This window comes from Zeus faber (assembly GCF_960531495.2).
Source record: "Zeus faber genome assembly, chromosome: 6".
NCBI lineage: Eukaryota > Metazoa > Chordata > Actinopteri > Zeiformes > Zeidae > Zeus > Zeus faber.
This window is the reverse complement of record NC_137201.1, coordinates 1,310,635-1,327,093: the sequence shown is the minus strand read 5'-3', so window position 1 is coordinate 1,327,093 and position 16,459 is coordinate 1,310,635. Positions and strand designations below refer to the sequence as shown.

General features: G+C 44.3%; 1 protein-coding gene across 1 annotated transcript in view; it reads left to right on the top strand.

Moving 5' to 3' along the window:
• lrp5 (low density lipoprotein receptor-related protein 5) overlaps positions 1 to 15,903 on the top strand; it is a 117,299-nt gene extending 101,396 nt beyond the window's left edge. Inside the window, exons 24-29 of the mRNA XM_080002409.1 lie at positions 49 to 285; positions 3,136 to 3,246; positions 4,321 to 4,557; positions 4,844 to 4,986; positions 5,081 to 5,178; positions 12,649 to 15,903. Of these exons, the coding sequence (XP_079858535.1) occupies positions 49 to 285; positions 3,136 to 3,246; positions 4,321 to 4,557; positions 4,844 to 4,986; positions 5,081 to 5,178; positions 12,649 to 13,003 (1,181 nt within the window). The 3' untranslated portion in view covers positions 13,004 to 15,903. The remainder of the gene's footprint in view (positions 1 to 48; positions 286 to 3,135; positions 3,247 to 4,320; positions 4,558 to 4,843; positions 4,987 to 5,080; positions 5,179 to 12,648) is intronic.
• Positions 15,904 to 16,459: the final 556 nt, after the last annotated feature.

Here is a 16,459-nt window from a genome sequence, read left to right as displayed (position 1 = left end):
CTCAATCCCCTACCTCTCTCCACCTCCGCTCCCATTTCCATTTACCAGAGCCCCCCACCTGCTCCACAGAGCAGTTCACCTGCTCCACGGGGGAGATCGACTGCATCCCTGTTGCATGGCGCTGTGATGGCTACGCTGAGTGCGATGACAGCAGCGATGAGGAGGGTTGCCCGGTCTGCTCTGCCTTCCACTTCCGGTGCCACAAAGGAGGCTGCGTCGATGCCCAACTGCGCTGCAATGGAGAGCCAGACTGTGCAGACCACTCGGACGAACAGGACTGTGATAGTATGTGAAAAATCGATTGCATTCAGCTTTGATCCTCAAACAGGGTTTTTCCGTATATTTTAATTCCCAATAGGCTACTGATTAAAACCACATTGACAAAGCTCGCTCAAAACATATCACTTTGCTGATGAGCTTTTTACGTTGGTTTGAATTATTAGTTATGATGTGTGCCGGCACCAAATTTGTATTTGCACATATTGTATAGCAGATATTCCAAAGTGACTTCGGTTGCTCAAGTCACTCTGGATCTAGCAAATACAGTGTTCTGTGTGGTCTCAGTGCCAGCTAAACTATATTACCTATGTGGCTTACGGAACTACAGCTCGTGTGTTGGCGCAGTGTAAGGGCTGGGAGGGAGTGCCGTAAGTGCATGCTTCATATGGCAGACTACTATCAAAATATTTTTCATATCTTTTAACTGGATAACTGCAAGACCTTGTTTAACTTAAAGTGGAGAGTGCAGAGTTGGAGATCATAGGACATATTGTGAGACAGTCGAAACAAGATCAACATGTTGTAATGTAATTTTTTTTACTATTATTTTTAAAGTAAAAAGCAGCAATCACAAAGATTTTTTTTCACACAATAACTAATAAAAGCATTGGCAGTATTTCAGACATAAAACGTATTATCAAACTGTAATATTTAAATGGCTTTTGTTTTCAACACTCTCTACCATAACATCAACGTAACTGGGACGCTTCACCGGTAAATAAAAACACAGCCCGCTCTGTGCCAACATGCCTGGTGTAGAGTTCTACAGTTACAATGTCTGTGTGACAGTTTCCCTGCCACAGGTGTGGCTCCAAGGAGGGGGACGGAGTCGGAATGTCAGCCTTTGCGGCCTAGTTTTATTTTTGATGGAAAAGAAAGGCTCGCTGGCTAAAACGTGAACATAAAACAGAATGAATGGAATGAATGAATGGAACGTGAATGTCCGTGTGTCAGGCACGGACATTCACGTTCCATTCATTCATTCCATTCATTCTGCTGCCTGACACACGGACATTCACGTTCCATTCATTCATTCCATTCATTCTGTTTTATGTTGTACCTCTGGTCCGCCGGAGGGAGCTGACGGCCGACTTGATGGCCAGGCACTGTCTACTCTCTATGGTACTGTACCTTGTCTCCTGTTCGGACAGCTTGCGGCTGAGGTACAGCACTGTCCAGTCCGCGCCCTCCACCTGCTGGGACAACAGGGCCCCCAGCCCTCTGTCCAATGCGTCGGTCTGCAGGCAGAAAGGAAGAGAAAAGTTTGGACGAACCAGAACTGGATCCCCACAGAGAGCTGAAAATTTGACTGGACTGGATCTGACGCACCTTTTTGATTTATATCAGACAAAGGGCTGGTCAGCCCGGAAAAGCCTTCTACAAACCTTATATAGTAACCTGCCAGCCCTAAGAACTGTTTTACCTCTTTTTTCGTCTTGGGCCTCAGACTGTTCGCGACCGCGGCAATTTTATCCATCTGAGGTCAGACCAGTCCTTCACCCAAGTGGTACCCCAGATACCATACCTCCCTCTGCCCAACTGCACACTTCTGAGCGTTGGTGCCCGCCTTAGAGACTTGAGGACTACGCCCACATTCTGCATATGCCGCTCCCAGGTGTCACTGTGAATAATTACATCATATAAGTAGGAGGTGGCGGATGCCATGTGTGGACGCAGGACCCAGTCCATGAGTCTCTGAAGGTGGCTGGGGCCCCGTACAACCCGAATGGAAGTGAAGGACTATGGTGACAAGGGAATCTGACAGTAGCCATTGGTTAAATCCAGTGTCGTAAAAAATTACGCTGTGCCTAACTGCTCAATTAAGCAGGACTTCGGGAGCAAAATTAACACCTTGTTAGCCGAGCCCTTCTGTCATGCCGAGCCCTTCTGTCAAGCAAACAGCACTGACGTTCCTGAGCCTGGAGCAATTTCTCTCATAAAAAGCACCCTAAAGCGGTGTAGCTTTGCTCGCAGGTCTATAACATACCAAACTTCATTCTTACTAGTGCTAGGCCCTTCCTCCAGCTTTCCTTAATTAGGTCTAGCACCCCCGAGACCTCCTGCCGAAAAGGAGCTCAAAGGTAGAAATTCCTGTGGAGGCCTGAGGTACCTCCCGCCCACAAATAACAGATGGTCCAGCCACTTGTCCCAATTATGGCTAACGTTGTGCGCAAACTTACGAAGCATGTTCTTCAGTGTCTAATTGAAACGCTCCACCAGACCGTTGGTCTGGGGTGGTACACGCTTGTCCGAATTTAGTGGACGCCGAAGAGCTCGTAAAGTTATCAAAGTGTACAAGACATTAAAGTAGTGCCCTGGTCGGTCACAAGATGGTCACCATCTTGTGGATCGGATTAGAATGCTCCGCCTGCATGTCGGCATAGGCTGCGATCAGCTGCTCGAGTGGCATGGGTGTCCTGGCTTCTGCGTTTGCTCCCTCTGTCATCTTTATTCAGGCATCAGATGTGACAGTTCCCCTGCTACAGGTGTGGGTCCAAGGAGGGTGACGCAGTCGGACTGTCAGTGGGGTGCCTTAGCGGCGTAGTTTTATTTTCGATGGAAAAGAAAGGCTCACTGGCTAAAACTCAAATATAAAACAGAATGAATGAATAAATGGAACAGCGTCCGTGTGTCAGGCAGGGACCTGGTCCGCCGGGTCTAGCTCTAGCACCACATGTCTCCTCACTGAATGAGACAACCAACATATTTGAAAATTCGCCCCTCTCAAGATTCAAGAGAATCTGTAACAAAGACTGCATTTATCACTTACGATGATCTGTTTGGTTAAACCAATGACCTTTGGTTTTCTAACTTTGACAGACACAGAGATAACCCCCCCCCCCCCTTTTCTGCCAGCTATCTGTCCTCCAAACCAGTTCCGTTGCGGCGACAACCAGTGCATCACAAAGAAGCAGCAGTGTGACAGTTACTCAGACTGTACCGATGGGTCGGACGAACTTGCCTGCGGTACGCAACTACATAGATACATATGCAGCAACACACACAATTTGATACATTGGGCCAGGGATGGAGGAGTAACAGAATACATAACATTAAATGACACAAAATGGTAGTATGTTACAGTATTACATGTGCATTATTCAGCTAAAATTAATGTAACAAGATATACAGTATATATATATATATATATATATAATTTTTTTTTTTCTTTTATTGTTATTTGTTTTAGATACCGTATACAAGTCAATACACTGCCTCTGACTTTTACATTGAAGGATCCTACCTCACAGTTTACTTGTGCGACAGCAAGGAACTATTCAGTTGGACCAAACGATTGCATTGTAAATAAGCATCAAATCACAGGGTGCTGCTGAGACTAAATAAAGTTAGCTAGCTTTATTGTAATATGTGTATAACAATCCTTTTGTCGATTGTTGACAGCATGGGACCTTTCAACTCGCTTTATATTTTGGGCAGAAGAACATATTTCAGACTTGTTACTAGTATCTATCTCAATTTCACAACTCACTATTACTTCAGTACTACTACTTAATCATTAGTGACTAGTGCCTTTTCTTGCTGTTACTAGTAACTTTTTTTGTTTTACCAATAACAATGCATTTTTTACCCGTCATGAGGAGTTACTAGTAACAACGGGGAAAGGCACTAGTCAGGAATGAATAAGTACTAGTCCTCAATTAATAGTGACTAGTACAATTTAAATAGGAATCACAATGGATACAGTACTAGTCAGAGGCAAATATTGAATATCTAAAACATGGAGCTCCATCGGATTCAATGACAAAAATTGTCCATATTGTAGGTAGAAACATCACAATAGTTACGAGTAACAATTGGAATAGTGCCTTGTATATAATAAATAAGTACTAGTACCTAGTATATGTTGACTAGTAAAACTAAAATAGTTACTAGTAAATGTTGGAATAGCAACTAGTAACTAAAATATAAGTACTAGTAACTTCAAAAAGTGACTAGGTCGTCCTATGGATTAATGTTAAAATCCCTTGCCATACGCTGCACACCCCTTCATCCTCTCTCTTGGGTCTTGTATGCCTGCAGGATTTCTACCCCCACCATCTAGCGATCTCCCCCCAAGCTCCTCCACCATCGGCCCTGTCATTGCCATCATACTGCTGGTATTCGTCATTGGAGGTGCCTACTTTGTGTGCCAGCGGGTGGTGTGCCGACGCTACAAGGGGCCCAGTGGCACCTTTGCCCATGACTACATCAGTGGGGCCCCCCATGTACCCCTCAACTTTATCGCCCCAAGCACCTCGCAGCACGGCACCTTCCAAGGTACGACACCCCCCAAGGACCGCTACCATCAACTGATGGCCTCAATGTTTCTGTTCTCCAAATTTGTGTTTAGGATGTCCAAACCCGTATTGCAGATAAAATACTATGGTAAAAGTAGCGGTGTTGACATACTACATGAAAATACCACAATGTTCTTAAAGGAAGTGGCGCAGCTATATGACTATGTAGCATGTCCAAACCACATTGAATTAGCAGCAACTGGAAAACCTCCCATTGGTTCTCTAAAGAACATTTTCTCAATTGGACTTTTATTTTTTTGGCACAGGTATTTCTTGTGGCAAATCCATAATGAGCTCAGTCAGCCTGATGGGCAGCAGTAGTAGTGGGGCGCCACTCTACGACAGGAACCATGTGACGGGGGCCTCATCTAGCAGCTCCTCTTCTACCAAGGGAGCCTTCTACCCTCAGGTACCCTATCACACACACATATTACATTGAAGCACCCAACCAACCCAAAACTGAGTCACTAGAGTGAGATTTGGTGTTTTTTTTCTCTGAGTAGATCCTGAATCCGCCTCCCTCCCCAGCGACTGATCGCTCCCTTTACAATGCAGAGGTTTTCTACTCTTCAAATAGTCCGTCCACAACCAGATCCTACAGGTAACACATCCTAGCACACAACAAACACAGCACATAGGGAAGTTGATTGGCGAATTGTTATTAGTTGAAAATGACATTTTAAATGTTCTAGTCAAAAATGGGTAACTCGCATTTTAGTCTAGTTTTGACTATATTGATTATATTTGGGAAAAAATGGTTGCAAACTGTGCATTTTATCAGGTTTCACAGGGTTTTATTGAGGGCTTTAGGACTTCAACACTTTTGGCTATATATCCACACTAATGTAGAGACTAGAAACAGGACCAAACAACGTACTGCAGCAATTGCAAAAAGTAGTTTTAAATTAAATTACATATAACTGTTATACAAGTCATCTAAAAAAGGAACACCAACTCCTGCAAGTTTCCTGCTTTTGAAAAGGACATTTTATGTTTTTAAGTGGTTAAGACGTTGAAGTTAAGAAGTTGTTAAGATGTTTGCCCCATTGGACTCCATTTAAATAACGAAAGATAACACCTTATTACTCTCCGAGGGGGAAATCATGCGTTACAGCAACAAACAACAGTGCAGTCAAGAAAGAGATACGAGTTAAAATGAGATATGAAATAAACCATTTACCTAAGTTAACACGAGGCAGCACTATGCTAGTGAGCCTTTTATGGGCAACAGGCAGTTAGTCTACACCAGAGCTTCTCAATTATTTTCTGTTACGCCCCCCTCGGAAGAAGTAAACATTTCGCGCCCCCCCCCAACTTTCTGCCGCGACTGTAAATAGTATCATTTGTCTATAAAAAAAGAAAGAAATATGGATCAACTTACAACAAAGAATAACTTTATTAACAAAAGATAGGGGCGATAGTGGCGCCGCCCCTAGCGGTCGCCTGCGCCGGCGCTCCGGTTACTTTCTTACTTTTTAGTATTTTTTTCCTTTTTTTATCATAATGTTCGCCAAAAAAACATCAACAATTAACTCATACGACCGCGATGCACTCATGGATATATAAAAATTTCCCTAAACGAACAACTTTAGGACTTTTTATCCGTGGGAGCAGAGTGGCCGGCGGAAATCCTACGCAGGAACACACTCTAAACAACAGACAACAAAGTACAACAAAAATGGAGCCGCTGTTCCACCGAGCGTGCCCACGGAGGAAGCGCCGAGGTAAACGAGGCGGCATTCGGGTCAGAATGAGGACGCAACCTTACCGTCCACCTCTGCCAAGCATCCTTCTTGCTAACGTCCAGTCCCTGGAGAACAAGATGGATGAACTTCGAGCGAGGATTCAATTCCAGCGAGACACGAGGAACTGTTGCGTCCTCTGCCTGACGGAAACATGGCTGACCCCACTGGTGCCGGATGAAGCCATACGTCCCAGCCGAGGCCTTCTCCGTGTTCCGCGGCGACAGAACGGGAGAGTCGGGGAAATCCAAAGGTGGAGGCGTCTGCCTAATGGTAAACAACCGCTGGTGTAAACGCCAACAACACCAAATTCCATTCCTCTCCCAGCTCCTGCTCGCCGAACCTGGAACAGCTGACCATACTATGCCGTCCATTTATATCTCCCCGGGAATTCAGCACGGTCATCATTACAGCCGTTTATATCCCACCGCAAGCGGACACCGACGCAGCTCTGTCGGTTCTGTACGATGTGTTGTGCGGATTTCAGAACAGACATCCCGACTGCGGCTGTTGGTGGTGACTGGGGACTTTAAACAGGGCCAACCTGAAAAAAGTTCTGCCGAATTTCCACCACACACATCACGTGTGCCACCAGGGGAGACAGAACTCTGGACCATTGTTACACTCCTTACAAGAACGGATACAAGCCCGTGTCGCTCCCTGCTTTCGGGAAATCAGATCACGCCGCGATCTCGCTGCTTCCTGTTTACAGGCCTCTGATCGCGCGGGATCTGGTGATGACGAGGGAAGTGAAGCGGTGGACGGACCAATCAGAGGCTGCGCTTCAGGACGCTCTGACTGACGTAGACTGGGACATGTTCCAAACAAGTTCAAGTGACGTCAGCGAGTTTACGGAGGTTGTAGTAAGTTTTGTGGCTACGCTAGTGGATGAAATCGTTCCCACGGTGAAAGTTCGGATATTTCCTAACCAGAAACCATGGGTTGATAAATCCATCCGCTGCGCTCTGAATGCGCGCACGGCCGCTTACAACGACGGTCTTGTATCTGGTAACATGGACAATTACAAAGCGGCGTCGTACAATCTGCGGAGGGCGGTGAGGGACGCCAAACGGACGTACAGAGACACCGTGGAGCTGCAGATGGAGCGGGGGGACACAAGACGCTTGTGGGAGGGGCTGCGAACAATAACAAACTACAAGAGCAGCTCCTCCCCAGCCACGAGTGCGGACGCCTCCCTGGCCAACCAACTGAACTCCTTTTATGCCCGGTTCGAGTCTGGCAGCAACACCGCTAGCTCGCCGGCTAATTGGAGTTACACCGCTGGGGATGAGCGCGCACTCTCAGTGTCCGTGCACGAGGTCAGGAGGGCTTTGATGCGGGTGAACACCAGGAAAGCTGTGGGCCCAGATGGCATATCTGGACGAGTACTGAAGACCTGTGCTAACCAGCTAGCTCCGGTGTTCACCACAATATTCAACATCTCCCTGGCTGAATCAGTGGTCCCATCCTGCTTCAAGAGGTCCACCGTCGTTCCTGTCCCGAAGATCGCCTCTCCAACCTGCCTGAATGACTACCGTCCGGTGGCCCTCACCTCGATGGTCATGAAGTGTTTCGAGAGGCTGATTAAGGATTACATCTGCGCCTCCCTCCCCCGCACCTTGGACCCGTTGCAGTTCGCGTACCGGCAAAACAGATCCACGGATGACGCGGTCTCCCAGGTACTGCACACCACGCTCACGCACCTGGATGGCCAGAAGGGGGCCTATGTGAGAATGCTGTTCATTGATTATAGTTCAGCTTTCAACACCATAGTCCCCACCAGACTGGCTGTCAAGCTGATGGAGCTCGGATTGAATGGTCCGCTGTGCACCTGGATCCTGGACTTCCTCACAGGCCGCCCCCAGGTGGTCAAGGTGGGGAAGTACATGTCAAGCTCCCTCACCCTGAATACAGGATCCCCCCCAGGGCTGCGTCCTCAGCCCCCTACTGTACTCCCTGTACACACATGACTGTGTGGCCAGGTCCAGCTCCAACACCATCATCAAGTTTGCTGACGACACCGTGGTCGTGGGCCTGATCACCGACTGCGATGAGAAGGCCTACCGCGAGGAGGTGGCTGACCTGTCACTCTGGTGCCAGGACAACAGCCTCCACCTGAACGTCAGCAAAACCAAGGAGCTGATTGTGGACTTTAGGCGTGGATCACAATCGAGGACGCACGCGCCCTTGTGGATTAATGGGACTTCTGTCGATAGGGTGAGCAGCTTCAGATATCTGGGAGTCCACATCACAGAGGACTTAACATGGACTGTTCACACAGACACTCTGGTGAGAAAGGCGAGGCAGCGTCTCTACCACCTCAGGCAGCTGAGGAAATTCCGGGTCTCGGTGAGGATCCTCAAGTCCTTCTACTCTGGAGCGGTGGAGAGCATCCTGACAGGCAACATCACTGCCTGGTTTGGGAACTGTACTGCCCAGGACAGGCGGGCCCTGCAGAGGGTGGTGCGTTCAGCTGAACGTACCACTGGAACTACCCTCCCCCCTTGCAGGAGTTATACACCAGGAGGTGTAGTAGCAGAGCCCGTAGGATCATGAAGGATCCTCATCACCCCAACAACGGACTGTTTCAGCTGCTGCGGTCAGGCAAGCGCCTCCGCAGTCACACAGCGAGAACAGAGAGACTGAGGCAGAGTTTCTTCCCTCAAGCCATTAGAACTGTCAACGCTGACCTCACCAGGGGTCCTAACTGAGCCATACACTAGGCTCCACTACCTACTGTACTGTATGTAGCATACTGTACCGCATACTGTATCACTGTTCAGGGTTGTTCGTGATGCCGTATTGCTGCACCGTACTGTTGTATACTGTGCTGTATTATCCCAAACACTACCTCACTCTATTCACATTCACATGCCACTTTAATTCACATGCCACTTTAAATGCACATATCTGTATATACATAGGCATATTCCTTCTATCTATTCCATTTTATTTCAATTCATTTTTTATTGTATTTTATTCTATATATTTTTATCTTATTCTATAAGTATTCCACTTACTGTATTACGTTTTAGGAGTCAGTTAGTCGGTCTATTGGAAAGGAATTTTCTACTTTTTATTTTATTTTTTATTTTTTCCTAGGACATATTGTGTGCTATCACCGAGTGCGTTGCATTACATTTCACTGCATATATGTATGAAAGTATGTATATGTATGTGACCAATAAAAAAATCTTGAAATCTTGAAATCTTGAAATCTTGAATCTTGAAACATTGTTTTTTAGTCTGTAACAGAAAAGACTTAAAGTGCATAAATTTCCCTGAAATTAAAAAAACTATTTCAATCCTTATTTAAACTGTAAACATTTTTTGACCATTTGATACTGAAAAATAAATTTTAATATAATCAATAAATAATAATAAATTCAAATTGATCAGCAAAATTAACTCAGGAGCACAATATATGAAACACTTTGACCTATAAAACAAAAATGAATAAAACAATTTGTGCAGATTTTTTTTTATCAAATTGAGGAATTCAGGATTAATGGCTACAATGAGCACGTTTTGCAGTGCACAGCTTTTCGAAGCGGGGTTTGAAGCATGATACTGCAACTCTCAGCTCCTGCTCAATGTTTAGCTGGGACCTGTACTTGGTCTTCAGTGCAGCAACAGCAGAGGAGCCAGTCTCACAAAGATAAGATGTTGCAAAAGGAAGAAGAATGCCCATGGCCCTCTGCCCTAAGAGTGGATACTGCCTCTCTACACTCAGTGTCTGTGACGTGAACCTCAGTCTCAATGTGGAGTCAGACGTCATATCAATGAACTGGTCCTCCTCTGCAGAGCTGAAACCAGTTGGAGCTGGTACAGTCATATTGGGAACTGTTTTCAGGGAAGCACTTTTTAAAGAATCCCATCAGTGATGAAATATAATCCTTAATATATGGAATCACTGAGGTGGCATCATAATCAGTAGTGTCAACAAATTCATGCAGGTTCTCGAAAGAATCAGTATTTCCTTCATCAAGTCGCCTGCCCCACACTGCAAGCTTTCCAGTGAAAGAGCTGATCTTGTCTGTGACCTGAGGGAGGTGTTTATCTTTTCCTTGAAGCTGTAGATTTAGTTCATTTAGCTTTCCAAATATGTCACTCAGGTAGGCCAGTTTTGCCAGGAAGTTTTCATCGCTAAATTTTTCTGCAAGGTCATACTTGTGCTCCTGCTCCATAAACATTCTTATCTGCTCTCTGAGCTCAAAACTCAGGACAAGACTTTTCCTGGTGACAGCCACCTTGCTTCACTGTGAAACAGCACAGCTTGATGTTCAGCTCCCATCTCCTCACAGATAGCAGAGAAGACTCTTGTTTTAGTGGTCTGGTCTTTATAAAATTGACTACACCTACAATGTCAGTCATAACCTCACTTCATTCAGAGGAAAGGTGCCTTGATGCCAGTGTATAACACAGTGTGTCCACTCAGCATTAGGTGAGGCCTTCTTGATGAGGTCCTTTTCTAATCCCTGCCATGGTCTGTGCACCATCACTGCAAACACAAATGCACTTCTCCCACTTTAGCCCGTTCTCAGTCAGGAAGCAGTCCAGCATTTTGAACAGCTCTTCAGCTGTGGCTCTCTGACATATTTACAAAAAAATAGATCCTCACTCAGGGAGGTTGTCATGTCAAAACGTACATTAGCGATAAACAAACAGTCTTTGTTGCTGTCAGTTGCTTCATCGAACTGTAAGGCAAAATGTTTGTCTTTGAGATTATCTACCAGCTGTTCTTTAAGATCCTTAGCAATGTCATTTACACGTCTGGCGACAGTGTCATTGGACAGAGGGATAGTTTTTATTTTTGCAGCACTTGCGTCATCCAGCATGACAGAGACCATGTCTAATGCTGCAGGCGGTATCAGTTCCTCTGCTATGGAGTGGGGTTTTTTGCACTGAGCAATTTGGTAGGCCACCTTATATGATGCTAACAGTGCTCGCTGGTTTACTGAAGTAGCATTCACAAAGCGGGACGATTGTTGGCAATATTCGGCACGTTTTCGCTGAAAAAACTCAAGCGGCTTATCAGCGTGATTGGGGTGTAATGTCTTTAAGTGACGCCTTAATTTATTTGGCTTCATGCTGTCCGCTGCCAACTTTTTTAGACACAGTAAACATACCGGTCTTTCCTCGTCTCCCACCGTAGTCACAGTGAAGCCAAGCGCTACATACGCTTCGTCATATTTCCTCGTCTTAGCTTTCGGGAGACTTACGTTTGTCTCATTATCTCCGGCTCTCTCCGCCTTTCTTTTCATCCCTGTTAAATATTTTTCCATGGTGTTCTTAAGGGTTTGTTATCTGCACTTCGTATCTCCTTCGTATCTCCTGCTCTCCAGCTGTGCTCTTGTTCTGTGCAAAAAAACTATCTGCGGCAAAAAAAAAGCATGTTCCCCGGGTCACAGCACCCCCCTGGCATCGCTCCGAGCCCCCCCAGGGGGGCACGCCCCACTATTTGAGAAACACTGGTCTACACTAAGTACAAGATACAGTGTGGTGGCATTAATAATAATAATGTAGTAATACAAATAGTAATACAAAGTGCGTACACTAGTAACAATAGGCAAAATAAGTGGCACAGAGTAATTTAATAGTGGCAGCAGTAAAGAGAGTTTAAGCACAATGACAACAAAAGCTGTAGCAGAGCGATAAGTTCCTCAGTAGTAGCATCACAGTCATACAGTTATAATTTATGGGAACCAACATTTTATTAAGACCTGGGTGAAAAGATGGCAAACCTATCTTTTAAGAGTCCATTTAGTTAATTTTGCTCTTTTTAGAGGGTCGTAGTGCCATCTAGTGGCTCCAATTCCATGCTTAGAACACTTGACATTTCTCAGTCAAAGAGAAAATATTCTTAATGACATGTAATAAATAAAATAAAAAGTTTTCAGAAGTATTTCAGTTAGTTTTGGAGGTCCCCATATTTTATTTCAGCTTGGTTTTGGTTTAGAGAAAAGGCTTCATGTTTATTTACATCTAATACATTTTTTTGGTTTCAGTTTCCATCCACATCCATTACAAGCCATTAACTTTGGCTTGTGGAAGGAAATTGCAGTTTTTCCAATTTATTCTGGGTAAATGGAAAAGTTTTACAGCGTACAACAATTACACGCCTATGTTTCTTGCTGTAAAGAATTGTAAAGTTAAACCCCGAAGAGATATTTCTTGGCGTGGTTTTTTTAACACAAGTAACATGTTTTTATATCAAGAAATGACGTTCAAGAAATGTTACCAGAAAAGACAGTGTTGCAACATACTGGAAGAGAAATTGATGGATCCAATAGTAATTGTGATTTACTAAACCCACCCCTCCTCTCCAGGCCTTACCATCCAGTGCGAAGCGCTGCACCGCCCACGACGCCCTGCAGCACAGATGTCTGCGACAGCGACTACACCCCGCACCGCCCACCCACAGGCCCCATCCCACCCTTAGGGCCAGGCAGCCGTTGGAAGGGAGTGCCGGTGGCTGGGTCAGTAATGACTGGGGGGGCAGTGGCCAAGCACAGCAAGTACTACATGGACCTCAACTCAGACTCGGACCCTTACCCCCCCCCGCCGACGCCCCGCTCCCAGTACCTGTCAGCCGAAGAGAGCTGCCCCCCTTCCCCCTCCACTGAGCGCTCCTACTTCCACCTCTGTCCCCCACCACCCTCCCCCTGCACTGACTCTTCCTGACCAGCAGAGGAGGTCGGCACAAACTGTCCATACAGGGACTTCAGTGACAAACTGGTGATCGATCACATTTAAGGGGGGGTGACAATGTGGAAAAAAAAAAGTAAAAAACAGAAGAAAAATACAGAAGAAGACTTTAATAATTTGGTGACTTCTCTTTGTGCCTTACTCAGAAATGCTGAAGTCGGGTTAGCGCCTCACACAAAAGTGCACTGTGTAAATGAGCATGCGTCTGGGAATCACCTCAGCATTCCACGTACCCTGACTATGTGGGTGACTACACACACACATTAGGTTGCAGAACATTAAAGTTTGACATTTGCGCGAGTTTTTATGAACTCCACGTTGCATTCAGAGGAAGGATGAAAGGGCGGTGTCGGCCTTATGTAGCTTCAGCACAGTTCTCTCTGCCGTTGACTCAGTGGACCTGGGGTGCTAAGTGGTGGGATGCTGATCTTACCATAACCTTACCCCCCCCCCCCCCCCCCCACACACTACCCATCCCTTTCCAAGTTAACAATAAAAATAACATTTTCTTGGTATCACATTTAATAGCGACAGCCAAGGAGAGATGACGGAGAGAGGTAACATCAGTTTTTGCTTGACCGGCACGCCCCATCGTAACTGCCCTTTCTCCCCCTCGCAGCGTCCGTGACGGATGAGCTGCAACAACAAACTGTATATAGTGTTGAAATTGTATGAACAAAAGACTAATTGAAATGAGAGGAATTATTTTACTATTTTATTCCGACGTTGGTTGATGCCGCTTGCTTATTATCAGTGGCGTGAGAGCAAGAGAATTTTGACAGAAAAAAGAAAGATGGATGGATAGTAGTGTGACTGAGTGATTGCTTGCATGAATGGGCTAAATGAGGAATGGTTGGTTTTGTGAATGTATAATGGATGGGTGGATCAGATAGGGCTCAGATGAAAGTGTGAAATCTCTAAATTTGAATTAATCAAACATATGGCCTCTGTTTTTCAGTGGTGAGGTGTTTTTTTTCTTGACCTTTTTGTATGAAGACCATTCAACTGTGTGTTGAATGCATTCAAAGCTTTTTTTTCAGGTCTGCCAAGATATTGCGACAAAGAAGTCAGTTTTAGTGAGATCCTTATTTTTACACAAGAAACAGTGAAAGGAAGGAAAAGGTGGTGATTTGTGATTCTTGTCTTTTTGAAACCTTTTTTCCTACCACGCCCAGTTTATCATGTTCTGTTGTTCTGTTTACCAAAAGTATGTTTGCTGCTATTGTGTACATACAATAACTTTTACTATGAATTATAACGCTATAGAAACGGCCAATTTACCGTTACCGATATTGACAATAGATCGTGAAGCTATTTTATGGGTAATAACCGACAAAATATTCTTATACCGTATTCTGCAACTCGTATTTCAGTTTGTTGTGTAGACCATTACATATGTATGCGTACGCTTATTTTGTGAATCCTTGTTATTGGTTTGAAGGAGCCATTCTGAAGTCTCTGTTGAAGACATGTTCGAAAGCCTTAGAGGTTTCAGTTTGCGTTTGGAGATACAGCTGCGTTTTCTTTGTAATATATTTTATAGGAAACAGTTTGGTTCCCAGCATTTCAAGAACTTTTTTAAAAACTTTAAACTTTTTCTGCTATAATTTCCCCCAACTTCTTACGCGCAGGAAATGAGTTCCGCAGGATTTCCAAGTGCGCTCCGAGCAACAGTCCTTGTCCAAGTGTGAATGTAGGTTGTGATCGGTGGCAACAGACATTTCATTTATTATTTTACACCTGACAATTCATGGCTTGAGTTTACCGTGAGTGTCAGTCAAGCACTTACCAAATGCATTTCGTCTCTCGACAGCCATTATCCAGATAATGTGAGTGAAAGTCAGAACTTACGCAATACGACACAAGAAAACTCGTAAAGAAATGTCGTAGCACTTACAGCCTCCGATAAACAAGCACAAAGAGCAAAATTCTGCCGTTTTATTTGAGAGAGGCACATATTTTCCTCCCGTCCGTTCGCATCTACCACAGAAATGACAAATGCCCTTAAAAGGTGTATACACCCTTTTGGGAAATTCTGATTTAAAAAAAATAAAAAATAAAAAAATAAAAACAACAAACAAAACATAATCAATGGCATTTTTTCAGCATGTTTAATGTCTTTGAAAATTCCCCCTTTCCTCAGTTTCATGTCTATAGCACCTCAAAACATGCTCTTGGTACACCATGGTGTTCAACAAGCCACAAGCTTAAAGCTGTTCCTGCCAGAACCATGGCTTCAAAAATATGGGCTAGAATTGCCAGTGAAATACAACTATCTATTATAGATTTTTATTTGTGATCTAGATATTTGATTAGATTCGTCAAGGCTTACATATTTGGCTATCTCTGCAGATGTGCTGTGAACTGACAACTTTGTTATGCTGACGACCATTCAAACAGACAAATAACATTAGAGCAACTATGTTAGCATTACCCGGATGCCTCTGTGTGCCTGATGTGATGTGTATCGGGGAAAGCAGGGTCATGTTTATCCAATGAGGGTTTGTTTGAGATTTTGCCGCTCCACCCCCCCATGCAGAGATTCAAAAGCAAATCCAAGGGACATTTCAGCTCTGTTGTTAAGAAGTGGGACTTCAACTCCCAATCTAGGCCCTTATATTTGGGGGCGCAGTTGGCTGCGGCGAACATTTACTCATCAGACATTTTATTTGTAGGACAGCAATCTTAGCAGCACTCAACCCTTTTTTGAATGTAAGGCTCTTGCACTCTCAAACCACTGTGCCAGTAAATTGATGCTCCTTTGACCCTGTCTTCCTCGTCCTCGTTTAAAACAATGCTTTGAGTAATTGACACTTGTGACCGTTTTCGTATCAAAAGGCATTTTTATATAATAAAGGTTCTATTTTCAAGCCACACTTGTGTTTTAAATATTGTGTTTTAAATGTTGTTTGGATTTGTATTACTCTTCAGTGATTGCATTGCAATTTTAATTTTGTGAAAAATGTCAACCTACAATAGCAAAACAGGGGCTTTCCAGTTCAGTGGATTGACCTGTATTTACACCAAACAAGGGTGATAAAAGATTATCTTCATTCATTAACAAAAGATCTTTCTCTACCTTTTCACTCTTTTTAATGTCATCAGGAAATCTTTTGTTTTGCCAAATTCTAGGCTCAAAAATAAGATGTTTACCTTTATCTGTACACACAGTGACATGTATATTCTCACTAAAATGAGAGGACTAGTCTGATATTTTTGACTTTAAATGCTTGTGTGAGGGGAGGAGCCGGAACTCATCCTGGAGTGGGTTTAACATTCAACCCTGATTCACTGATTTTAATATAATTTTAGTTTCTGTCATTTGGCATGGATCGTTTTGAGACCTGTCACAATGTTGCTGTAGCAAAGCCATGACTTTTATTAAATTGTATTATTCAATTGATTCAATTTAAATTAACTTAATGTACTCAA